The 27,998-nt window shown below is 42.8% G+C and overlaps 2 protein-coding genes across 2 annotated transcripts; one reads left to right on the top strand and one right to left on the bottom strand.

The window, feature by feature from the left end:
- Positions 1–12,800: 12,800 nt before the first annotated feature.
- On the bottom strand, positions 12,801–13,223 carry LOC138363205 (uncharacterized). Its single transcript, XM_069322201.1, has 2 exons — positions 13,217–13,223; positions 12,801–13,135 (listed from the first exon to the last, which is right to left on the bottom strand). Exons 1-2 carry the CDS (start codon positions 13,221–13,223, stop codon positions 12,801–12,803), a joined length of 342 nt encoding a protein of 113 aa, XP_069178302.1.
- Positions 13,224–14,287: 1,064 nt separating this feature from the next.
- LOC138363206 (uncharacterized) lies at positions 14,288–14,740 on the top strand. The gene has a single exon (XM_069322202.1). The coding sequence runs from the start codon at positions 14,288–14,290 to the stop codon at positions 14,738–14,740; it is 453 nt and encodes a 150-aa protein (XP_069178303.1).
- Positions 14,741–27,998: the final 13,258 nt, after the last annotated feature.

Consider the following 27,998-nt stretch of genomic DNA (forward strand, 5'->3'; position numbering starts at 1 on the left):
CGTTGCTGAGTAACAGGAACCCTTCCCCTGTCTCCCAGTCCTCCCCACCATTCCCCACTACCTCATCCGATGCATTCCCAAATGATCTGATGTTCCCATCAGAAAATTGGGAACATCAAATGATCTGATGTTCCCATCACTGAAATATAAGAAAAACAATTAAAAAACGAAATGAAAAAAATGAAAAATGAAAAAAATAAACTACACTCGCAAAATGAACGGTATGGTAAACAACAAAACTCAATTCCAATGCAATGTCACACAAAATTAAATCAAAATCAAAATAATCGAAATCTATGAAAATTAAATTTATCAATGAAATCGGAAACATTGAAATGGAATCAAAACATTTAGTATAGCGAAAGTTGCTCTTACATGCAACAGACGGCGCTGTTTAAAAAATATATAATGTTTTTACCTGTCACAGATGTGGCATCTATACTTATACTTACGAAATGAACGGTATGGTAAACAACACAGCTCAATTTCAACACAATGTCACACAAAAGAAATCCATAAAAATTAAATTAAATCGAAATCTATGAAAATTAATTTTATCAATGCAATCGGAAACATTGAAATGGAATTCGTGACATATTTAGTATAGCGTGTGTGTGTTGCTATCACGTTCAACAGATGACACTGTTTTTAAAAAATCATGTTTTTACCTGTCACAGGTATGGCATCTATATAGTAGGTATATAAAAAACATGCGCCTATTCGAATGGAACGTTGTGTCAGAACTTCAAAGCAATCGGTGAAGAACTTTGGGAGATTATAACATCTATTGTTGCTCTTACGTCCAATAGATGGCACTGTTTTTCAAAAAGGCATGTTATTTCTTGTCACAGGTGAGACATGTATATAGTAGGTATATAAGAACACGCGCCTATTCGAATGCAACGTTGTGTCAAAATTTAAAAGCAATCGGTAAAGAGGTTTCGAGGATTTCTCTCACATGAAAAACACAGTTTTTCAAAAAAAGCATGTTTTTTTCCGTCACAGACGTGACATCAATATAGTATGTATATAAAAACCTGCTCGGATGCAAATGGAACATTGTGTAAACATTTAAAAGCAATTGGTGAAGAACTTTCGGAGTTATCCGATTTTTAACACACGAGCATTTCCATATATATATATATATATATATATATATATATATATATATATATATATATATATATATATATATATATATATATATATATATATATAAATAAATATTCACCTGATTCTTACCAGGTGTGCAAGTCTACCCAGCGTCGAGATTACGCGTAGCTACCAGAGTGCTGTCTGTGACACCGACCACTTCCTGGTATGTAGCAGGGTCAAGATGCAAACAAAGAAGATTCATCAATCGTAAAAAGGCAGGCAGACCTCGCATCGACACCACCAAGACCCGTAACCAGGACAAGGTGGAAGATTTTGCACGTGTGCTCGAGGAAGCTCTCCCTGGCTCAGTCGGGGTCACTGCCTGTAAAAGATGGGAGCACTTTAGAGACGCTGTATTCAACGCTGCCATTTCCACCTTTGGCAAGAAGACCAGGAGGTCGGCAGACTGGTTCGAGGTTCACTCGGAAGAGATGACACCTGTCATCGAAGAGACGAGAAACGCCTTGGCAGCCTACAAAGCCTGGCCAAGTCAGCGCAACTTACAGATCCTTCGGGCCGTCCGCTGCAAAGTGCAGCAGAGCGCCAGGCAATGTGCCAACAACTATTGGCTCCAGCTCTGCTCCCAGATACAGACTGCAGCGGATACAGGCAATGTAAGGGGAATGTATGATGGATTCAAGCAAGCCCTCGGCCCAATCCAGAAGAAGACCGCTCCTCTGAAATCTGCCATTGGCGAGGTGATTCAGGACCAGACACTGCAGCTGAAGCGCTGGGTCGAGCACTACTCTGAGCTATACGCCTGGGACAATGTGATCACCGAAGACGCCCTGAGCGCCATTGAGTGCCTGCCTGTGTTAATGGAGCTCGACAGCGAACCAACCCTCGAAGAACTCAGCGAGGCCCTAGACTCCCCTGCTTCTGGCAAAGCTCCTGGCAAAGATGGCATTCCTGCTGAGACCTTAAAGTGCTGCAGAGGTAGCCTGCTCATGGAGCTGCATGAAATTCTCTGCCTCTGCTGGGAAGGAGGAGAGGTGCCACAGGACATGAGGGATGCCAATATCGACACGCTGTATAAGAATAAAGGTGACAGGGGCGACTGTAACAATTACTGTGGAATATCCCTCCTCAGTATTGCTGGAAAGCTGTTTGCTCGAGTCACACTGAAAAGGCTCCAAGTACTTGCAGAGAGAGTCTATCCAGAATCACAATGCGGATTCAGAGTTAACAGGCCCACCATCGACATGATCTTTTCCCTCAGACAACTGCAGGAGAAATGCAGGGAACAGAAGCAGCCACTTTTCGTAGCCTTCATAGATCTGACGAAGGCCTTCGACCTCGTCAGCAGGGATGGCCTGTTCAAGATCCTCCTCAAGTTCGGATGCCCACCCAGGCTCCTTAGCATCATCAGATCTTTCCATGAGAACATGAAGGGCACCGTGGTCTTTGATGGCATAACATCAGACGCCTTTGACATCCGAAGTGGAGTAAAGCAGGGCTGCGTACTGGCTCCAACCCTATTCGGGATTTTCTTCGCAGTTATGCTGCAGCACGCCTTCGAATCTGCCACGGAAGGCATTTACCTCCAGACCAGGTCGGATGGAAAGCTCTTTAACCTCGCCAGACTGAGAGCCAAGACGATGGTTCGGCTGAGGTGTCTGCGCGACTTCCTTTTTGCCGACGACGAAAAAAAATGACAACGTGATGTCACGTCGTCACAAACGACGACGTGATGAAAAATGTGGCAGTGTCAGACCACGGTGGAAGAATTGAAAAAGGAATTTCCTTAAGTACTTTCGTATTTAATAATACATCTTCAGAAGGGTGAGTTACAAGTAAAACGATTTGGACATATATAGGCAGGAGAGAGGTGAAGTGAAGTGAGGTACATTGATAAAAAAAATTATGACTGGGATTTGGTGAGTATGAATAGGGGCAGTAGCCTATGGGCCAATAGACCCATACATGGAAAATAATAGCATAAGATAGAGAATATTAACAATGAATTAGTGAGACAAATGTGTATCAATAATCCTACTCAAATTGCCCTTTAATTGATCTATCAAAAATGGAACTAAATTATATAAACCGCTGCTAATGTTCAAATTACATGATTTTGTAATCTGTATAAAAGCACATTCGATTATGTTCCTATTGAAAGTGTATTTACAATTCGTTATTGAAGAAGCCATCTCCCAATCAATTTGGTGAGAATTTTCTGGCGTGAACAAACAAAGCATTAGACAATTGGCCATGTCTTACAGCGTATTTATGTTGCGAAATTCTACATTTCAAATCTTTAGATGTTTGCCCAACATAGAACCTATTACAGTCTTTATAAGGAATTTTATTTATGACACAATTATCACTACGAGGGCTGTTTCTAACTAATACTTTACCAACAGTATTTTGTAGTTAAACAATACATGTATATCAAAACCTTTCAAGGCCTTGACCATATTTTCAAACCCCGAAAAATATGGTAAACATAACACATTTCTTTGGGCGAATTTTCTCATTGCATATTATATATATATATATATTATACATAAATATAATAATATATATATATAATATATATATATATATATAATATATATATATAATATATATATATATATAATATATATATATATATATAATATATATATATATTATATATAATTATATATTATATATAATTATATATAATATATATATATAATATATAATATATAATATATGTCAGAGGAATGGATAGATGGATGGATGGAGTGATGTAAGACAGAGACCCAGACAATGCCGGCTACACCTCCCAACACATTATAAGAGAATGTCTATCGGTTTGCCCGTCCGTTCGAGGTAGGCAGACACACGCTTGGGGCAAGCCTCACCCAAATTTGCAGACGGAATGATTAGGGACAAGAGCTGAACATAGGCTGGTCGGGGGTCGCCAGAATTATAAAGTGAACAGCGTGCCAGGGTGACATTCACACCCCGACGACGATGCTTGGCACTGCCCGCCAGCTACACAGCTCAATACTTTGAAAACAATTATATTTTTTTCCTAAAGTAATACACACCATTAAAGTAATCGGATTTAAACTATTTTCACACAGATAGATATATTAGACGAGGAGGGGGAGTAGCCATATATGTTTTGGAAAATTTGAAATGTAATCTCAAAGAGGGAATCAAAACTGAGCCACTGTTACGTATCCGTACTGTATTAGAAGTACTGATACTCACAGGATGAATAGGAGTGGGTTTACATGCAATGTGATTTGCATATATTTATATATTGGGTGGCTCTTATATTATGTTAGGATAAGATGTGGCAACATAATTGGTGTCATGGCTTGCCTGTCGAATGGACAGGAAGTGAACGGGTATTATACCTGTGCAGTGAGAGCACAGCTCGCGGAGACGGCCGAGTATAACATGTTCTTTTAAGTTAAGCAATATTTCTTTTGGTTTGTGTCTTTGGTTATACTATTATCGGGGAAACAAGAGTTAATAATTAGCCATACTTAACATTATACTTAGTCTGTAGATCCAAGTAGTTATCAAGTGAAGATTATTCTGTATAATGATAAATCTTAATATTATAATTATACTCTTTTTAAGTGTGTTTGTGTCCCTCCCTTAAATACCTTCTGGTGCCAGTGCAACTTCTTATCACAGGGATTATGGCATCATAGCCTTGAGGGTAATAAATGTAATAGGCCTGGGTAATTAATATTCCTGTGGCAAGTACGAGCCAGGTTATATACCGGAGGTGATAACAGCCACACAAACTATTTGGCTAAAATTAAACAAAAAAGCTAAAAATCTTATAAAAGGAGTTCAATACCGGCCACCAAACTTAGACAAAATGGAAGCAAAGCACCTATGAAATATCTAGAGCATCTAGGTCTAACAGTATTTGTGTCATTGGTGACTTTAATTTAATTGGAATAAACTGGTTTAACATGGAATAATGAAGCAGAAGATTTTCTAGAATGAATAAACGATTACGTCCTTAAGCAACACATTAAGGAACTAACACGGGCAAATAATATTTTAGACTGTGTTAATTAACAATGAGACAAATTAATGACATCGAAATAGGAAGTGAGCAAGAGAACAGCGATCACAAATAAAGTATCTTTAGCATAGAATGGAAGAGATTTGTAGGAGAGAGTTCTGTTAAAATGTCAGATTTTCGAAACCTGATTTTAATGGCCTAAGGAATTTTTTGGGTGAAATAGATTGGAAAGTCCTGGGCATGGGAGGGAGGGGGGCTGGTCTTGGAGCGAGACATGAACCCAGCGATAGGTGATGTAAAAAGGGATTCCGATGTGGATTCAAAATATAACTTATTTAAAAATATTCTAAGCAAAGTACAGAACTTAGTATACCATGCAAATAGAATATATCAAATAATAATGACCCGAAATGAATAACAAAGGATCTGAAGAACCATATAGGCAGAAAGAGTGCTTGGTATAAAAGGATTAAGAATAGGGAAGTCGGTCTAGGACAAGAATTCACCCAAATAGTTAGAAATGTTAAAAACCAGATAAAGAGAGCAAAAAGAAACTATGAAGTTCGCATAGCCGGACAAGCAAAGACAAATCCTAAAGTTTTTTTTTCAGTTATATAGAACAAAGATTAGGGAAAGGATACATCCATTAAAAACTGAGACATAGCAGGTAACTGATAATGACGAAGAGATGAGTAGTATGTTAAAGATTTTATCTCTGTATTTACTCAAGAGGACCTTAACATTATGCCTACAGCCAAATAAGTCTATGTGGGTGGGGACGAGGACAGGTTGACTAGTTTAACAGTTACCAGGGAGGATTTTATTAAACAAATAGTGAAACTCAAGCCAAACAAATCCCCAGGGCCATGTTACGAATCCATATATTTGATTCTAACATTCATCATGATAAATATGTATGACCATTATTTCTTTCCTCAGTTATTTAAATAAAACATTGTATCCAGTTGTATTCCAGTATGTATATGTTTGATTTAAATGTAGCATGCTGTAGTGTGCCTGTATTTAATATTTTGTTAATGCTATTGCATGCTCATTCCTGTGGGGGAGACCGTGGCGTCTCATAGAAGGATGACCATATTTGGGATGTTCCAGTATGCGTGCAGTGTATCAAGCTAGCGTCACTGTTTCATCCCCTGTAATTATTCCTGTTTATTGATTGTACTTAATTTATTATTTACACTTTAGCAGTGCTATAGGCATATAAGTTTAGTTATAATTATGTTCTCAAGTATTACTCTCTGATAGCAGAGTATCTAGAGGTTTCATGTGGGTTTTAGTTGGTAACTTGTAGACACCATGCCGTGCATGCCCCCGCAAAGCCAGTCGCGTGGGTAGAGCTGGCTGGCGTGGACATGTTGTAAGCTAAGTCTGTGGTACTCGTTTATTGTTTAGTAACGTAGCTAATTTCCTGGTTAGACCATTATGTGCATACCCATCTATCCATTTAAGTTTTAAAATAGTGATCAGTGCTTATATAATGATATTGTGTTATTGTATTCTGGTGCATTAATATTTCTGGCTGCCTGTATTTCCATTTATATGTTTGTATGTTCTTTGTTACCCCTTACTTTACGTATATTGTATTAAGTATATTGTTGAGTAAGCAGTTGAATTATTTACCCTAGACACTTTTAGTAGGCAAGGCCGTATTGTTATATCTTTTTTACAACTGCAAAAACAGTGGAACCATACCCAGAGGTCAAGGGTCATAACAGGCCAGATGAAGTGTTTGCCAGGGTGCTTAAAGAATGCAAAGGAGTTTTGCGAGCCGTTATCTACCATATACTCCAATAAATCATTGGAGTCGGGCAGAGTGCCAGAGTCATGGAAGGTTGCTAATGTGGTACCCATTTTCAAGAAAGGAGATAGATCACTTTCGTCCAACTATCGGCCAATTAGCCTAATGTCTATAGTGGGAAAGTTGCTAGAACTGATAATTGCAAATGCCATTCGTCTTCATCTTGAAACACATAGAATAATAAATGATTTACAACTCTGTTTTACTATCGGCCGTTCGTGTTTAACAAATTTATTATCATTTTATTCCAGCATAGTTGAGGCAGTTGATAGTAAGGTTTGATGTTGTGTCATTTCAAGACGATCTAAATAGGGTTTTGAAAGCATGATCTCTTGACGGTCATGCTTTCGAGAGAAGCAACATTTTTTAGGCTCTGAAGGATGTTACCGACATCACACCCACTGATATTAGTCAGGAAGGTGATGATATCGTACTCTTGTTTTCATGTGAGGAAGAGCTAGAAAAACTCTTGACCAACGATGCCATACTTCGCAAGCAGCGCCACCTACATCCTCACTACCTACGTCAGTTCCTGGACGGAAGAACTGTTTTTACCAGCAGGACCAACCAGTGGATCGCTGACCGACCGCAACATAATATCATGGACAATATCGAGGACGAAAATCCGAACCTGGGTGTATTCAACCTAGAGTTCTGCAACACCGACAAATCATCAATGAAGATTACTTTCACCACCATAGCTGCGTCACCCAGGCTGCCACACAAGGTTTCTACTGCTTTGGCTTACAAATACCACCCCACCAAGTAAGAAAGGAACGATTCCATGAGATCCAGTAGTGCTTCAAGTGCTATGAGCTCTCCCACCCCACCAACAAGTGTCAGCACCCTGTCCAGAGGTACAGCCTGTTTGCACTAGATCATCAATACTCCATATGCAAGGCAACAGCCCGTCACTGCTTTCTTTGTGAAGGCAATCGCCCCATAATTTCCTACCGCTGCCGCCCCCTTTCCCCGCAGACAGAAAAACATCAAGGCCCAGGTTGAAGCCAAGAGAAACAACCCTCTACCTCTACGACCAGAGCCCCAGGTGCTCAACCCACCACCTCAGCTCCAACCAACTGACTAGAAGACTTTCCGGTCTTACCAACATGTGGCTCCTCCCAGCAGGCGACCCAGCCTTCACAATGGGGACCCAAGGCTCCACAGGCACCTTCGCAGCTCCCTGCATCACGTACAGGCATTATTCCTGGTCTTATTAGACTAGTGGAAAGGCTTGCCGGACCAGATAACCACCGTTTTGTCAGTGATTTGAACATATTATACCTAGCCAATGGCCTGGACCCGCTCATAGTCCCTGGTGCAAGTCTCACTGCCTCCATTACCACTCCAGTGACTACCACCAGGACGACCACGAGGTCGATTTCAACAAAGTCTCCAGAACCACCCATGACCCGGGTGGCACAGAGGTAATTCCCTCTCCAGCTCCCAACACTCCTACCATCACCATCTCAGCAGCCGCGCTAGCAGACGTGCTGTCTACAAATGCTAACAGCACCACCAACGCTCTTAAAATAGCTTCTACCACCAATCCACGACACCTGAGCCTACCTAAGGCTGTGAGGCGAAAGACGAAAAGACCAACTACGGAGGTTACGGACTCCTCAGACGAGGAAATCTTAGTAGGAGCTCCACCGCAGCACCACAAACACGATACCTACTTGGTTCCAGACTTCCTCAAGGAGGCCACCTCACCAATCTACAACGACAGCACGGCTCAGCCAAAGTCTCGGGCAAAGAAATACCGAAAACCTAGAGATCTACACTAACCCCACCAGCTCCATAACTGGTAAAGCCCGCCCTCCAGGGCTGAAACCCACCATGAAGACCCCCATCCATTGCCAGATCTCTAGTATCAGCTATCGATACAGATAATGGCTCCAAAGAGCCTCCACTTATGGGCTCACCACAGCCCATGCTATCGGAACTTCTTGTTCTGAGTAGCTGAATCTGAAACAATAACAACAACATGGTAAATCACCATTGACAAACAGTACCACACCCCGGTCCACACCAGCAAGCCTGAGTAACTTTGCAACACATCCACCGCCACTGTGACTCGTTGAGGGGGTTTTGACAACGATAATTCGCCACAAACACCTAAAAGTTAGAACTCACCCCATGAACGGCCACACTTTCCCCAAAAGCGAAGTCTTGAAGATCCTAAAAGAAGGGGCTGGCATTACACCCAATTGACATTTGTGAAGAAGAGGAGAATATTGTGCTCTATTTCTCGTGTATGGAGGAACCCGAAAAACTCCAAAAATTCGATCGCACACTTCGCCAAGTGCACCACCTCTTTACTCTCTTCCCACGTCTTCCCGGCCTTAACCGACTCGGCCACGATGGTACAAAAGTCGACCAACCCACAACTCTACTGAGTTTTCTGGAGGCTCTGCATCAGAGCCCAACCAGTGTTTCACGGTTGACCCGACCACACTCTGGCCTACGGTAATGGCGTTCCCCCTCCCAGAGAACTCAGTAGAGTTGTGGGTTGGTCAACTTTTGAACCATCGTGACCGAGTCGGTTAAGGCCGGCGTCTAGGGATCACCAGAACGCGAGTTCGTCACTTAATTGCCTCAAAATGATTTATATATATATATATCACACTATTGTGATTTCATTGCGATCTGACTGGGGCGTAAATGTATGAACGTAGACCAGAGTGTGGTCGGACCGACTGTAAAATTCTGGTTGGGCTCCGGTTCGGGGCCTCGAGAACCTATGTTATTTAAATCAAAACTTACAAATTTGATCAAACCTAACCAATCTAACCTATCCAAACCTATCCAAGGCTGCCCTAACCTAACATAACCAAGTCTGTAATTCATGCTCCTAATAAAAGAGATTATTGTTTGAAAAGAACCAATTTGGAGAGGGGGCCTTGCGGCTGAGGGTGATAGTGGTCAGGGGTTGTAGCCCTAAGGGCCCAGGTTCGATTCCCAGCCGAGGCAGAAACAAATGGGCAGAGTTTCTTTCACACTGGTGTACCTGTTCACCTAGAGGTAAATATGTACCTGGTCAGCCGCTACGGACTGTTTCCTGGGGATGTGTGTGTGCATGTGAGTTAGAGAAATATATGTAGAAGACATAATAGAGAAAAAAGATTGGTTATAAAGGAGGGATGTCAAGATCTAATTGCTCGATTCTTCAGACACAAATAGTAAATACACACAGAAACGGGGAAGAGGGAGGGAGAGAGGGAGGGAGGGAGGGAGGGAGCGGTATTTATACATTCCTAGTCATTTATACATTAATTTCTTGATAACGAGTGACTTGATTAATTTAATTGATGTGTTGCACGGTCCTGCAGTATTTAATGTGGGCCCATTAAATAACACCAAATTCATTAATGTGTTAATGGTAAATTCTGTCCTGTTAAATTTCCGAGTACGCCTGAATAAAACAATTTTATTTCTGTATCCCATATTCAGTATATAATGATTAGATATTTCAGCTTACAATGTAGTTTTGCAAAGGCCTGTTTGGGGGATGTCAGAGAGACCCAGAGCAGTAACGAGCCTTAACCTCACATTATAACAGTATGCCAAGGACCAGTGATGCAAATTAGATAAAATGGCTTGGGTTATTAACTTGAATACGTGCGGAGATGACGTGATAAGCCTCCCAGCTTACTGCTTGAAGTTTTTCGCGATTTTCTACCAGTCTGTGATGCTCAAGTGAGCGAGTTAAGTAAATTCTGGGTCCATTCAGCTCTGAACGGCCTTGTGAGTCAGTCGCCCGTATGGCATTTAATTATATCAATTGAAAGAGGAAATCCTTAAATCGTTAAATCCTTTGCCAGGTTTTGTTTTATTAAATATCATTTTGTGAAGCATTGTTTCCTTAATACAGCTCTGTGCTCTTCATTATTACGTGCCTAATATTCGAGCCTAATCTACACTATCTATATTAATTACACTGTGAGGAGAATATGTGTGGGTGAGGCTTATAAGGAAGGACCAAGTCTGAGGTAGTGGGTCACACTACCTCAGAGTGAGAGTGAGCAGCTCTCCACCTCCACGGTGTCACTCTCACGAAAGGGGATCCCAGTCGCAAGCAAAGAGGTCACTCACCAAGTTTCACTCACTATGAGGAGTGGGATAAAGCTGGGAGGTCTTACTGCGGCCTTCCTCTCGCCACAGTCTTACCTGACCTGTGAAGGGGGTTGAGGGCTGGGGAGCTCCAGTGCTTTTTATTAATTTAGGAGGGATAAACAGGCACTCTTGCAGTGAATAAGCGTATACGAGTGTACACACTGACAAACTGACAAAATGACAAACCATATCAAGTTAATGAAACAAAACAGAAATAATATATCTGAAAGTGTGTGTTGTAACGCATTGTGAAGTGGCAAGTAGGACAGTATTCTCAATCGACTTGAGAATGGTCCAGGACGGACCGAAACGTCGTCGTCCCTTCACCTTTAGTGTGTGGTCTGGTCAACATAGGACAGTAGTGTTAGGTGGGTTGATCTGACCACTGACAGCACCCTCACCTGCCAGGCAAGAGGACGCACCCACCAACTAGCCCCCTACAGCAGCACTGACCAGGTGCCACCACAACGCCTATCAATGTCATGGAAGGGAGTGTCGTTATGCAATTAATGCAAGCCATACTCAGCCCGTGTACCTGCTGTGTTGCTGAAGTTTCATAGGGGCAGTTAGAAGGGGGTGAATAGGATAGATATGGAGCGTACAACCGATATTATTATATTATATTTATATATTATATATATATTATATATAATGTATATAAATAAAAATGGAAATGTTCGTTTCTTCAAAATCGCTAATCTCCGAAAGTTCTTCACCGATTGCTTTGAACTTTTCACACAATGTTCTATTTGCATCCAAGTGGGTTTTTATATACATACCATATTAATGTCACTCTTCTGTGACGGAAAAAAACTTTTTTTAACTTTTTTTTCATGTGTTTTTTTTATGTGAGAAATCTTCGAAACCTCTTTACCGATTACTTTGAAGTTTTGACACGACGTTGCATTCGAATTGGCGCGTTTTTATATACCTACTATATACATGCCTTACCTGTGACAGATAAATTTTTTTTTTTTAAATTGCGCCATCTGTTTTCGTGAGTATAAGCATAGATTCCACACCTGTGACACGTAAAAACATGATTTAAAAAAAAAAAAAACGTCATCTGTTGCACTTAAGAGCAACTCACGCTATACTAACTACGTTTTGATTCCATTTCAATGTTTCCGATTTCATTGAAAAATTGAATTTTCATAGATTATGAATTATTTGCATTTTGATTTAATTATTTTGTGTGACAATGCGTTGGAATTGAGCTTTGTTGTTTACCATACCGTTTATTTCGTGAGTATAGTTTATTTTTTTATTTTTTCATTTTTTTTCATTTCGTTTTTTATTTTTTTTATATATTTCAGTGATGGGAACATCAGATCATTTGATGTTCCCAATTTTCTGATAATAGCATCAGATCATTTGGGAATGCATCGAACGAGGGAGTGGGGAGGACGAGGGGTAATGGTGGAGAGGACGAGGGGACGGGGGAGTTGGGGATGGTGGGGAGGACAAGGGGGAGTGAGGAATGGTTGAGAGGACTGAGGGACAGGGAAGGTTGCTGTTGCTCTGCAACGGTTGTTGCTTTATATATATATATATATATATATATATATATATATATATATATATATATATATATATATATATATATATATATATATATATATATATATATATATAATAGCATAATAGAACTTCAGAAAAGCATGTATGAACTAATGAGAGACCATGGAAAAATTCTGGAAGAGCTGTAGGGGAAGAGAAGGACAAGAGGAGAAGAGATACAGGCACTTAAAAAGAAAGCAGCTTCTCTGGGGGAGGCAGCGTCTCTGTGGGAAGGCAGCTTCTCTGGGGGAGGCAGCTTCTCTGGGGGAGGCGCTTCTCTGGGGGAGGCAGCTTCTCTGGGGGAGGCAGCTTCTCTGGGGAGGCAGCTTCTCTGGGGGAGGCAGATTCTCTGGGGGAGGCAGATTCTCTGGGGAGGCAGCTTCTCTGGGGAGGCAGCTTCTCTGGGGGAGGCAGCTTCTCTGGGGGAGGCAGCTTCTCTGGGGGAGGCAGCTTCTCTGGGGGAGGCAGCTTCTCTGGGGGAGGCAGCTTCTCTGGGGGAGGCAGCTTCTCTGGGGAGGCAGCTTCAAGAATTACAAGAGATGGTAGACAAAAAGGATGAAGTTATGAAGGCCTGAAGGTGAAACTTGACAGGAGTGACGAACTCCGCATTACATCCTTGAATCAAGTAGAAGACCCCCCAGGAAAATAAATTGCAAAAGGGAGGCAAGTGTGAATAAGTTACAGAACAGAAACGATCTATGGAAGAGGAAAGGAAGGCAACAAAGTTAACATAGGAAATAAATAAACAGAAAATGTAACCGAGATTTGGAGAGTAAGACCAGACAAAACCTTTGCTGAGGCAGCAAAGGTTTCAAAGAGAAAGAAGATAATTATGAAAACAGTGTTAGAGGATGTAATATCTATGAAAATCATGAAATGTCCAAGGCAGAGCTGGAAAGGGAGGGAGATCAGGAAATGAAGATGTAAATGTTTCCAAACAACCTTTAACTTGAAAAAACGTTGTGATGATGATGTTGGTTGAGAACGATGGATGAAGCATTGAGCGTGTGACGTCACGTTATTTGCCTCGACAGCCAAATGCCAATACGTGAAAGTATACGTTATATCCTTTACATAAAAGTTCAATAAACTAATTAGCACAAAAGTAAAGCCATCTCCTTTTTTTCAGTAATCTACATAGATTATATTCACTGTTCTACACTATTTTCCTTTTGATAAAGTGAATTATATAAACAGGTGTGTGATGTTTTTATCAAGACGTTGTTACAAAGCTCCTATTCATTAATTATTTAACCCAATACTACAACAACAACAAAAACAATGTTGCTACTTTACACTTTTCGAGAAACTGGTGGGGGTAAAGGACTACTTTTCCTCAACTGTTCACAAATGCTGATGGAGTAACAAAGCAGAGGAAATACAAGTAAGGGTTCTCAAAACAGAATATGATTTAATTGTAATAGTCGAAACAAAAATGACATGATCTCTGATGCAACAGTTCCAGGGGCGTACCAGGTAATAAGGAACTAAAACAAAGCAAGGAGGAGAAGTAGCACGGCTAGTAAAACAAAAGAGGAAATTTAAGGCACTAGAAAATAGAAATACAATTGGATACACAGACTCCATCACTGGGACGCCGATGGGGGAAAGATAGTGGTCGTTGTCATTTACAATCCCTCCAGCCAACAGCAGAAGAACACGACAGGTATATGATGACACGGCATGGCATAGATGAATTGCAGAGAGCACCCACGGCACCCACAGCAGCCACGGCACCCACAGCAGCCACGGCACCCACAGCAGCCACGGCAGCCACAGCAGCCACGGCAGCCACAGCAGCCACGGCACCCACAGCACCCACGGCAGCCACAGCACCCACATCACCCACGGCACCCACAGCACCCACGGCAGCCACAGCACCCACAGCAGCCCCAGCACCCACAGCAGCCCCAGCACCCACAGCACCCACGGCAGCCACAGCACCCACGGCACCCACAGCAGCCACAGCAACCACGGCAGCCACTGCACCCACAACACCCACGGCAGACACAGCACCCACAACACCCACGGCATCACACAGAATGAAAGCTAAATTGGTAGTCATGAGGGACCTAAATGTGGAGAGCAAAATAAGTGAAAGTTGTGACAAGAACTTGATAACATAGCATGTAAAGGATGACATAAGAAAAAGGCGCGGAGATACACCAAACCTACTCGACCAGATCTTCATCCAGCCCGAGGACGACATCGAGAACTTGAAGTACGACATGCCAGTAGGAGCCAGTGATTACTGTGTCCCGGTATTTGACTTCATGGACGATCTTAAAACAGTGATCAGATGGCCTAGGATCAGGGGAAATGATATAAGATTATAGAATAGGGCAATGCGTTAAAGTGAGAGAGTATCTGGGAAGTATGCAATCGGAGGAGGAATTTAGAGGAAAGATAGTCCAGGAAATGATGGACTAAGACAAATTCACATGGAGAGAGGGAGGGAGAGGAACTATCAGGGGGAAAGCGCCAAGCCTGATGTAGAGAGATGAAAGCTAGATTTTATCAACATTAACAGAAAAATTAGGAGAGAATATAATAACCCATAGATCAACATACAGTGCCAAGAAGCAAAAACGGAAAGCAAGTGGGAAATGGAAGATATATGGAGGTCAAAGAACAGAAGAAAACCAGAATAGATACAACAGGGCTAGGATCGAATACAAATATATAAAGAAGGCAAAAAAATAAAAATATGAAAATTATATTGCCTGTGAAGCTAAGACAACCAAAACTCCTACATATTCATATAAGAAGGAAAATAACAGTGACTGACTATGTGACTAGGTTACAAAAAAGGGGGAGGTGGAAATACAGGAAACGATAAGAAAATTTGCATGGAACCTAAAGCCAGCTTCTATGGATTGTTCATAAATAAACGTGAACAGCTTCCAGTGCTAGAAGAGGTGGTTATCCTAGATGAGAGACTTAAAAATTAAGGTAACAACACAGAAAGTAAGTTAACAAACAACATAACTAAACGAAACTAAAGCTATTGGACCAGAAACGTACATCCACAGATGTTAAAAGAAACTGCACAGTCCCTCAAAATACCTCTAGCATTAATCTTTTAAGGGTACTATAACAAATTTGTTTAGTGTTAGCGTTCTAAATGAAATGAGCTGAAGTAGTAGAAGCAAACTCAGTTCACAACTTTAAAAACAGATATGATAAGTAAATAGGTCAAGAATCATCACAAATTACCAACATTATAATATCATATATTTTAAAGTCATAGTCAGAGTCACAGAAAGCATTAGACATCTGGTAGTTAGAAAGGTGGGGTCTAGGAGCTAGAGATCGATCCTGAAAGCACAAAAACTTAAGAACACATCCCCAAACACACGCATACACAGGCACACAAACACAATGAAGAGTTGTGTGAAGAACTCAACAAGAGGTTCCAGGAGGTCTTCACAATAGAACGAGGTGAGGTCACTATGCTAGGAGAGATGGCAGTAAACCAGGCGGCCTTGGAAGGATTCGAAATTACTAGAGATGAGGTCAAGAGGCATCTGTTGGAGCTGGACGTGAGAAAGGCTGTTGGTCCAGACGGAATCTCACCATGGGTATTGAAAAAAGTGTGCAGAAATACTTTGCTTAATTGCCACTCTCCATAGTAGGTCACTGGAGACGGGAGACCTACCAGAAATATGGAAGACGGCTAATGTGGTCCCCAATATACAAAAAGGGTGACAGACAAGAGGCATTGAACTACAGGCCAGTGTCCTTAACTTGTATACCATGCAAGGTGATGGAGAAGATAGTGAGAAAAAACCTAGTAACACATCTGGAGAGAAGAGACTTCGTGACAACCCATCAACATGGGTTCAAGGAGGGTAAATCGTGCCTTACAGGCTTGATAGAATTCTACGACCATGTGACAAAAATTAATCAAGAAAGAGAAGGTTGGGCGGATTGCATTTTTTTGGACTGTCGGAAAGCCTTTGACACAGTACCTCACAAGAGGCTGATGCATAAGCTGGATAAACAGGCAGGAGTAACTAGTAGGGTGCTTCAGTGGATAAGAGAGCTTCTAAGCAATAGGAAGCAGAGAGTTACAGTGAGGGGTGAGATCTCAGATTGGCGTGAAGTCACCAGTAGAGTCCCACAGGGCTCTACTCGGACCTATCCTGTTTCTTATATACGTAAATGATCTCCCAGAGGGTATAGACTCATTCCTCTCAATGTTTGCTGATAATGCCAAAAATATGGGGATTAAGACAGAGGAGGATAGCTTGAGGCTTCAAAAACATCTGAACAAACTGAAGGAATGGTCGAACAAATGGCTGTTAGAGTTTAACCCAAGCAAATGTAATGTAATGAAGATAGGTGTAGGGAGCAGGAGACCAGATACAAGGTATCATTTGGGAGATGAAATACTTCAAGAGTCAGAGAGAAAGACCTGGGGGTTGATATCATGCCAGAACTGTCCCCTGAAGCCCATATCAAGAGGATAACATCAGCGGCATATACCAGGTTGGCCAACATAAAAACGGCCTTTAGAAACTTGTGTAAGGAATCACTCGGAACTTTGTATACCACACATGTCAGACCAATCCTGGAGTATGCAGCTCCAGCATGGAATCCAAATCTAGTCAAGCAAAAAACTAAACTGGAAAAGGTTCAAAGGTTTACCACCAGACTAGTACCCGAACTGAGAGGTACGAGCTACAAGGAGAGACTACGGGAATTAAACCTCACGTCACTGGGAGACAGAAGCGTTAGGAGGGGACATGATCACCACAAACAAGATTCCCAAAGAAATTGACAGGGTAGATAAAGACAGGCTATTTACCACAAGGAGCACACGCACTAGGGGACACAGGTGGAAATTGAGTGCCCAAATGAGCCATAGAGACATTAGAAAGATTTTTTTCAGTGTCAGTAGTTGGCAAACGGAATGCATTAGGAAGTGATGTTGTGGAGGCTGACTCCATACACAGTTTCAAGTGTAGATGTAATAGAGCCCAATAGGCTCAGGAATATGTACACCAATTGAGAGGCGGGACCAAAGAGCCAGAGCTCAACCCCCGCAAGCACAACTAGGTAAACTAGGCAACTAGGTAAGTACAATGATTTCTACCATACCCTGGACTCATCAACGCCTCCCCCCCCCCCCCCCCCATCAGCTCAACACGCTGCCGCAGCCAGATAAAAGCACACAGCATAACACCAAATAAAAAAAAAAACAAAAAAACAAATTTGCATGTCAGGATTTTGTTCAGTGTTTCCTACTAAATTTCGAACACCAAAAAGTTATCAGCCTTATGGCCAGGTTATCATCGCCGCACTTATAATTCTGATTTGTAGTTCCTGGAAAATCACTTATACTGAGGTGACCAGCTCCTCGCCTGTACCCGGTGACCAGCTCCTCACCTGTACCCGGTGACCAGCTCCTCACCTGTACCCGGTGACCAGCTCCTCACCTGTACCCGGTGACCAGCTCCTCACCTGTACCCGGTGACCAGCTCCTCACCTGTACCCGGTGACCAGCTCCTCACCTGTACCCGGTGACCAGCTCCTCACCTGCACCCGGTGACCAGCTCCTCACCTGTACCCGGTGACCAGCTCCTCACCTGCACCCGGTGACCAGCTCCTCACCTGCACCCGGTGACCAGCTCCTCACCTGCACCCGGTGACCAGCTCCTCGCCTGCACCCGGTGACCAGCTCCTCACCTGCACCCGGTGACCAGCTCCTCACCTGTACCCGGTGACCAGCTCCTCGCCTGTACCCGGTGACCAGCTCCTCACCTGTACCCGGTGACCAGCTCCTCGCCTGTACCCGGTGACCAGCTCCTCGCCTGTACCCGGTGACCAGCTCCTCAGCCTGTACCCGGTGACCAGCTCCTCACCTACGTACCTAAAATCACAGCTTCGTGTTTGAGATTACGTTTTAGAATTGTAAGTATTAATTGTTTGTAATATGGCAAAAACACAATTCAAAAATTCGTCTGATACATTCTGAAGTTTGTCAATATCATGTTGTACCAAGTCAGATATCATAAACAATTGTGAAAGATGCAAAATTCTGGAGAGCGCATATAGACTATATATTGGAGCGCCTAAGGGTGATGAGACTACGGGCTCACCATAGCCCGTGCTACTTGGAACTTTTATTTCCAAGTAGCGAAACTTAAACAACAAAACAACAACAGGTGATGAAGATAAGCCTTGAGTCCCATCATGTGACAGATGGAAGTTGTCCCTGACGGCCTGACGGTTAAGTGGACAGCGCTCGGGATTCGTAGTTCTAAGGTTCCGGGTTCGATCCCCGGCGGAGGCGGAAACAAATGGGCAGAGTTTCTTTCACCCTGATGTACCTGTTCATCTAGCAGTAAATAGGTACCTGGGAGTTAGACAGCTGATACGGGCTGCTTCCTGGGGGTGCGTAACAAAAAGGAGGCCTGGTCGAGGACTGAGCCGCGGGGACACTAAGCCCCGAAATCATCTCAAGATAACCTCAAGATAACATTAAAAGGATGATTAAGAGGCACGAGGCGGGTTATGGTCTTACTACTGCCAGAACATGGAGAGAACCAAAGACCCACCACAACGACTGCGGTGTCTGCATGACTAGGTTGATTGGTAAAGATAGAGAGACCGTAGAGGTGGCACGGGCATGAATAGCCCGTACGCTGCCAGACTGATGTTTCGCTGTCCAGGAAGGTTCAAGGACTACTGCTCTTCCGTATCCAGACATATACCACGTCTTCCTCATGGCCTTAACTTGCCAAAACCACAATCTCCAGAAATGGAAATAGTAATTACTTGTAACTAATATTACCATGAAAACTTAAAGTTACTAGAAACTTGCAATTTAAAGACATTTTCTATTTCATGTTGATGATAATATTATGACTTCATTCGAAGAGTCAGCAAACAACAGCCAAAAACAAGTTCACTTTGCAAATCAAAGTGAACTGGATGACCATTTCAGGAACTCGAGTCTAAATAAGTCAGGAGCTGAACTTTTAACATCAGGACTAAAATGAAGAATTTGCATGGGGAAGACTAGAGAACTACTGCGTACTGAGAAGAACACGCAGAATTTGTACTTTAATGTTAGTGGAGATCTGATACTGCAAATACGTGAATGGTTTGTTTACCATTCAGTCTAACGCGGAACAGTCTAGTAGTCTGAGTGTAAATACTGGGATAGCTTTACTCAATATCAGTTGGCTTTACTTGATACAAAAACCGCAGCTGTGGGGTCATGATTACTAAAAATTAAAAATAAAAAACCACACAAATGTTCGGAATAAGGCAAAAGAGATACTTGGTAATATTTGAAGAAGAGTTGGACTGAAACATGATTATGCAGAATGGCGGCTGTTTACAGACAGCTGAAGGTGTTTGTTCACCTTCATCGAACAGACTGTTCACAAGGCTGTTTTACTTCACAATGTAAACTTCTATTCATAAGCACCACTTGTCCATTCAAAACAAATGAAAGAAGACTTACGAAAATGTTAAACAGCTTCTTGCCAAAACCAACGAGGAAGAATTTTAATGGGACTTGTTTGGAAACTTTAAGATGCTTGGCTTTTTGTTAGTTTTGCAGGACACTATACAAAGTATTCATGCTTCATTTGTTTATGGGAGAGCGGAGGAGGTGGTGGCTATCATCACCGTTTATGGGAGAGCAGGAGGAGGTGGTGGCTATCATCACCGTTTATGGGAGAGCAGAGGAGGTGGTGGCTATCATCACCGTTTATGGGAGAGCAGAGGAGGTGGTGGCTATCATCACCGTTTATGGGAGAGCAGAGGAGGTGGTGGCTATCATCACCGTTTATGGGAGAGCAGAGGAGGTGGTGGCTATCATCACCGGAAAGTTCAGCGGCCTCCACGGCAGGAATTACAGGTAAGAAGAGTCACCGTTGTCAGGCAGCCCTTTGTTGAGCATGAAAACATTTGTTACCTCCACTTCATTAAAAATTGGGATTGACTGATAGTTTGTAAAGGGCTTAGATTGAAGGAGAAGCTTTTCAAGAAGTCTGCCTTATGTTTCCAAAGCTCTCAGATGCTAAGGTGTTGGGTGGTATGTTTGTTAGACCTAAAGTAAATGCAGTTTTGATGACATAGAAACTTGAAAGCTGAAGAACGTCGAAAGGGAAACATAATGTACATAATATTCACCACGCATAATTGCACGGTGAACAACATCGATTTCTAGTTAATCATAAGGATCCTGACTACTGGGATCCTGGTGGCAAGGCTTGCTGATGGCTATATGAACAGGGGATTCCGATTGTCACTAAAAGTGCTTTTTTGAGTTCACATCTTGATTTTTCCCCGTAAAAATTGGGTGACATCAAGGAGCAAAGGAAAAGGTTTCACCAAGACATTGAAACAATGAAGAGAAGGTACAAAGGTCACTGGGATACTGCCATGATGAGAGACTACATATCGTCTTTGGTTAGAAAAGATGAAAACATTCTCACAATAGAATGGTGGGACAAAGCACTTTTAATTTATAAAATGTTCCGAATTTTAAAAGTTCATGGAATTAAATTTATTTGATAAACTTTGGGCAAATTAAACATTTTATTTATTTTCTCCTCAACCTAAGACAAAATTAAGCCAACACCTGGTCCTCGGTAACGGCTGTACTACATAAAGTCTAAACACAAAACTACAATTATGTTTGAAAATTTAGATGATGGGCGGAATTAAGATCATTTTAAAATCAGTGCCAAAAACACACAAACACAATACAAAAATAAAATAAAAATCAGAATATCATTCCACTAAGTAACATGCAAAACATGTTACATAGTGGAATGGTAGGCCCAGAGAGGCGGTCAAGTTCCATGTGTACTGAGTCAGGTTAATCATAGTCATTCCTTACCTACCAGCGAGAAGTGCTCGCTGTGGTAATTCCTGCTGCCAGATTTTCATTATTCCCTGGGAAACTGTGATACACCATCGTCTCTAATGATAGCGATTAAACACGTCATGCGGGGAAAATGTGTTGTAATCAATTTCAGCTGCAGTGGATTGTCTAAAATAATGGTTGTCGGATCCCACACAAAACCTTGGAATTCAATTATCTGAAGTATTTAATCAGAATTTCGAATTAGCGTATTCAGTGAATATTTATGTTTAACTTTAATCTTAAGTATTTAATCAGCTCAGGTGGCTGAAGTTTATTCTTAAATAAGCTAACTCATTCATGAACATCAGAAAATGGACTAAATCTTATTGATACAACTGATGTATGATTGTTATTTACCTATAACAGTTGAACTAGGTAAACTTGGATGGATTAATATAAGAGGGTCACAGCTGGCGAGTGAGGGGGCCAGGTGAGTGAGGGGGGGCCAGGTTAGTGAGGGGGCCAGGTGAGTGAGGGGGCCAGGTGAGTGAGGGGGCCAGGTGAGTGAGGGGGCCAGGTGAGTGAGGGGGCCAGGTGAGTGAGGGGGCCAGGTGAGTGAGGGGGCCAGGTGAGTGGGGGCCAGGTGAGTCTGGGTCAGGCGAGTGGGGTTCAGGCGAGTGAGGGGTCAGGCGAGTGAGGGGTCAGGCAAGTGGGGTTCAGGCGAGTGAGGGGTCAGGCGAGTGAGGGGTCAGGCGAGTGAGGGGTCAGGCGAGTGAGGGGCCAGGCGAGTGAGGGGCCAGGCGAGTGAGGGGCCAGGCGAGTGAGGGGGCCAGGTGAGTGAGGGGGCCAGGTGAGTGAGGGGGCCAGGTGAGTGAGGGGGCCAGGTGAGTGAGGGGGCCAGGTGAGTGAGGGGGCCAGGTGAGTGAGGGGGCCAGGTGAGTGAGGGGGCCAGGTGAGTGAGGGGGCCAGGTGAGTGAGGGGGCCAGGTGAGTGAGGGGGCCAGGTGAGTGAGGGGGCCAGGTGAGTGAGGGGGCCAGGTGAGTGAGGGGGCCAGGTGAGTGAGGGGGCCAGGTGAGTGAGGGGCCAAGGTGAGTGGGGGGGCCAAGGTGAGTGGGGGGGCCAAGGTGAGTGGGGGGGCCAAGTGAGTGAGGGGCCAGGTGAGTGAGGGGCCAGGTGAATGAGGGGCCAGGTGAATGAGGGGCCAGGTGAGTGAGGGGCCAGGTGAGTGAGGGGCCAGGTGAGTGAGGGGCCAGGTGAGTGAGGGGCCAGGTGAGTGAGGGGCCAGGTGAGTGAGGGGGGGCCAGGTGTATCCCACCTTAGCTCTCCAATATGTCCGTCAGCTGCACCTGCCTGGAAATCCAATGTTACCACCACAATATTATCGTTTAATTAGTAATAAAGATGTAACCCCATTAATTATTCCTAAAATTTAAGTTTAGAAGCCTACTCATTGGTTTTCATACGTCGAAACTGGCCCGTACCTCCTTCTCTTTAACACTAGTGAACGTACACTCGTGACCAGAACTATGTACTGAAGCCGTGTCAGATGTGTCACTTAGCTCTCAACTTAAGTGTGGGACGGAGTTACCAATTTGAGTTCCTAGACGTTGTCGCACGACGTAAATAACAATCGTGTCTCGCCACAATCACGGGGTAATGGCCTCCTTGTAGCGAGTGTGTGGCTGCCTGGACAGCTCTTGTTACGTTGAACAGTGGAGGTTAAATATATATTTAAGGCTTTAATCAAATACCAGTGTCTACTCGCATGTCGGCTCACCCTAAGCTCATGGACGGGGTTCTCCCAAGGTCACTAGCTGGAATATGAGTCTACAACCTCAGTGAAATATCACAAAAATGTCCTGGTGTCTACAAGGTATATAGTGGCAGCGTAACCAGGCCCACTGGATAAGTGAATGAGAAGTAACAATAACAGTTCATTACAACTTTTCTCCACACACCTTATAACAAAGTTCCTGTTGATGGAAGTTATGTATGCTTGAAACGCTACGCGTGTTAGTGCCTTTGCAAGAATGTAAAAATAACAATCTTATGTAATCTCACCAACCTTGTAATCTTTACCAGGACCTGCTTGTGAAAATAATAATAATAAGTTACTTTACTGTCATTTACTCCCCTTGTAATAGGAGCATGGACTCACACAGGCATATATTAGATGAGCAATAAAGCACTATGAAAGCGGTTAAAGCTTTGTCAAAATACCGGTTCAAACACACACACACATCCTCTCATAGAACACTATGTGAACACAGAATGGTCTTAGAGTAGCATCTACGACAGTAACAACAATTATAATTAGAAACGGTAGCACAAAGTACAAGAACAGGACTTACTGATAATTAGGGTTACAGTTCAGAGCGCAGCTCCTCCCCTTAACCGGCTTCTGCTACAATTGAATATTTTCCTTACCTTCCTGCAGCGTTAACTCTCGTACTGTAACCGTTCCTTCTATTAACTCAGCTTTGCCAATTATAACATAAATGACAATTTAATAATCCTTCTGGCTATGTACTGCTAAGTTGCATAGTCTAAAAGTCTACTGGCTACTGCCAAAGTTTAAAACATAGCCAGTAGTTCACATATTCACAAATAATCGTGTCCCCGGCAGCGCCGTCACAACCGGAAGTCTCTCGACTGATAAACGTTATGCACTGTCAACCCGTCCTCGACTCAAGTCCATTACATTCAGCGGTCAACCCCACAGACGCAATCATAAATTTTAACATGCTGTTTATTCAAAACGGGAATTTTCTCAAGTATAAATTAATATAATATATTAGCATATTGTGTATATATAGGCATAGGTTAGGTTAGGTTAGGTGTTTAGGTTCTGATGGCGATTATTTGTATTTGTAGTACGTGGGTGAAGCATTTATAGCGTTGTGATTCGAACAAAATTCGTCAGTGAAGCACTTGTTCCGGATATGTTCGAACGTCAGCAGTTGTGAGTCCTGTGTAAACCGCTTTTCATTCATAAACAGGGGGTTTGGCGGGTGCATGGAATCACTTTTGGATCTTTGTTTGGAGGACGGGCTGGCACTGTTTGCTCAGCCCGTTTTCATAAACAAAGGCCAAAGTCTGTTCCATGCACCCGCCAAACCCCCTGTTTATGAATGAAAAACGGCTTACACACGACTCACAACTGCTGACGTTCGAACACTATCCGGAACAAGTGCTTCACTGACGAATTTTGTTCGAATCACAACGCTGTAAATGCTTCACCCACGTACGTACTATAAATACAAATAATTGCCAACAGAACCTAAACACGTAACCTAACCTATCCCTATTATATATATATATATATATATATATATATATATATATATATATATATATATATATATATATATATATATATATATATATATATATATTATATATATAAAATATAAAATTAATTTATATTTGAGAAAATTCCCATTTTGAATGAACAGCATGTAAAAATTTATGAATGGGTCTTTGGGGTCGACCGCTGGATGGAATGCACTTGGTCTGAGAATGCAACCCGTCCTCGACTCGAGTCCATTACATCCAGCAGTCGACCCCACAGACGCATTCATAATTTTGTATATGCTGTTCATTTAATACAGGAATTTTCTCAAATATAAATTAATATTATATTGCATATTGTGCATATATAGGCATAGGTTAGGTTAGGTGTTTAGGTTCTGTTGGCGATTATTTGTATTTGTAGTACGTGGGTGAAGCATTTTTAGCGTTGTGGTTCGAACAAAATTCGTCAGTGAAGCACTTGTTCCAGAAGTGTTCGAACGAAATCAGTTGTGAGTCGTGTGTAAACCGTGTGTAAATCTGAAAACATTTTTCGGTTTCAGTAATATTTTACATGTAAACTGGCAAATGAACCTTTGTTGTAAACAAATTATTCTCAAGTTAAAACGTTATTTTAAATTGTTGATTTAAAATATAAAAAGGGCATGCTGAAAACTTTTTATTTGAAGAATTAGGTTTTCTGTAAACGAAATTCTCAGGCACACTGAAAGAGTTTTTGAATATAGTATTATACATTATCGTCGATAATACACCATATAAAGGTAACCAAATATCATAAAACCTAACCTAACCTTAACTTTAAGTAACATTAAACAAACCTAAACATGGAGAGTGAGTAGATAACAGCACTAATTTTGAAGTATTTCCCAATCCATTCCCGTGAGTGGGTCTCCTCCCTGTGGGCAGGTTGCATAACCTGAGCTAGAGAAATTATGTTCAAAGTCAACTATACCTACTAGGTGAGAAAGAACTTGTGAGTGTAAGGGGGGGGGGTGGCTTTTGTGAAAGTGGGAGGATTGTGAGTGGGAGAATTGTGAGTAAGTATTGCGGAAGAGAGATAGTTTTGAGAGTGGGATGACTGTGAGCGACAGGCGAGTGTGAGAGAAGGGCGTGTTTGAGAGTGGAGTGAATTGCTAGAGTGCAGGGACTGAGGGAGTGAGGGGATAACTGAGAGCATGAGGAATCTCAGTGATGGGTAATGGGATGTGGGGGAGGAATGTGAGTTAAGGATATTGTGATTAGGAAGGTTATGAGTGGATTGTGAGAGTTGGGAGATTTAGATTGGGGAGTTGATTGGAGGAGTGGAATGGATTGTAAAAAACCTTAGGGATTGTGGAAATGCAGGTAGATTGTGGGAGTTGGGTGAAATGGGAGAGTTGGGGATTATGAGAATTGGACCTGTGAGAGTGGAGGATTGTATGAGCGGAAGAATTTGCAAAAACTGAGTGTACTGAGGGAGAGAGAGAGAGGTTGATTATGAGCGGGCTGGATTGTGATTATGGGGCGGATTGCAAGAGAATTTATACTTTTCAAGACTAGTGTTTTCTAGGGTGCAATAAATGTTGCATTCTAACAGCCCCATTCAGAGCCAGATAAATTGCTGACCTAGAGAGCGTGCTAAGATCCTTTACCGCAAGAATCCACTCTATAGGTCATCTAAATTATTGGGACCGATTAAAAATTCTAAATCTATCTTCTCTAGAGTGCAGGCGAGATACATAATAATCTACAGGTGGAAGATTAGAAGGACTGGTTCTAAATCTGAACATGGAGATTACATCATATGGAACCAGAGGGCATGGCAGGATGTGCAATATAGCCCCATTGAAAAGCAAAGGTGCAATAGGTACAACATTGAGGGAGAATATCAACATCAAGGGACCGAGAATTTTCAACACTCCCGCTACACATAGTGGGGTTAACTGTGTGTGTGGCCCCCCCCACACACACACAGCTCCCCACACACACACAGCTCCCTCCACACACACAGCTCCCCCCACACACACAGCTCCCCCCACACACACAGCTCCCCCCACACACACAGCTCCCCCCACACACACAGCTCCCCCCACACACACAGCCCCCCCACACACACAGCCCCCCCCCCCCCACACGCTCAACTCTCGTGATGTTTGTCATCTCCGGCGTTCGTACTGTCGGTGTTCCCCAGCTGGGTGCACGACTGCAGACGTGCAGCTGCCTCCATAATGGAAGGTGCGACGCTCCTTCAGTAGCGGGATCAAGGAGCGGGGGTGTCTTAAGGGGCCTTTTTGGCTACGGTACAAGCACCATGTGTGGTGTCCCCAGTGAACGGTACAAGCACCATGTGTGGTGTCCCCAGTGAACGGTACAAGCACCATGTGTGGTGTCCCCAGTGAACGGTACAAGCACCATGTGTGGTGTCCCCAGTGAACGGTACAAGCACCATGTGTGGTGTCCCCAGTGAACGGTACAAGCACCATGTGTGGTGTCCCCAGTGAACGGTACAAGCACCATGTGTGGTGTCCCCAGTGAACGGTACAAGCACCATGTGTATATATCAATACGTGAGATTTATATCTCAAATAATTTAGATTTAGATTTTATTTATATGAGAAAGAGAGAGTGCCAGGCAATCCCTCTCCAGGATCGCCTGCCCCCCCCCTCCCCATCATCATTCATCAGACTGTTGGACAAAGTGGAGAGCTGTGCAAGAAGGTTTATCTCTAGTCTTGACCAAGTCTGCTGGAACGGTCTGAACATCACAGCCTGCAACACCGTCGTGACGGTGGTCTTACTGTTTTGTACAAGTCCAAAATTCTCAAAGTTCTGCACCTGACCCAACTTCATGGACAACAAATAGTTGTCACCCATCGCACTAGGCTCTCAACCTTCAACAGACTCGTGCTGGAAGTGCCATTCTCAAGAACATCACGCCATCAGTGACGATTCACTCTTAAGCTGGCTAGCAACTGGAACGTGTTTGTTCAACAGGTTGAGACACGGGAGATCAGGTTAACTGATCACATGAAGGCTCTGGCACACAGTTGGCTACAGGCTCATCCTGTTCTTTATATGATTGTTACTTCATTATAAAAGCTAATTCCTAATGAGGTATGTAAAAGGCTAATGAAATCAATGAGTCTCTAGGAGCATGTGTCAACTGAGCTGAGGTAAGATTACAGCTCTTGTTTGCAGTTTCACCAGGTGTTTCATTCGACACCCCTAATGAACCCTAGTCTTAGAAAAAAGACAGATAAATG

Source organism: Procambarus clarkii, chromosome 10, assembly GCF_040958095.1.
Source record: "Procambarus clarkii isolate CNS0578487 chromosome 10, FALCON_Pclarkii_2.0, whole genome shotgun sequence".
NCBI lineage: Eukaryota > Metazoa > Arthropoda > Malacostraca > Decapoda > Cambaridae > Procambarus > Procambarus clarkii.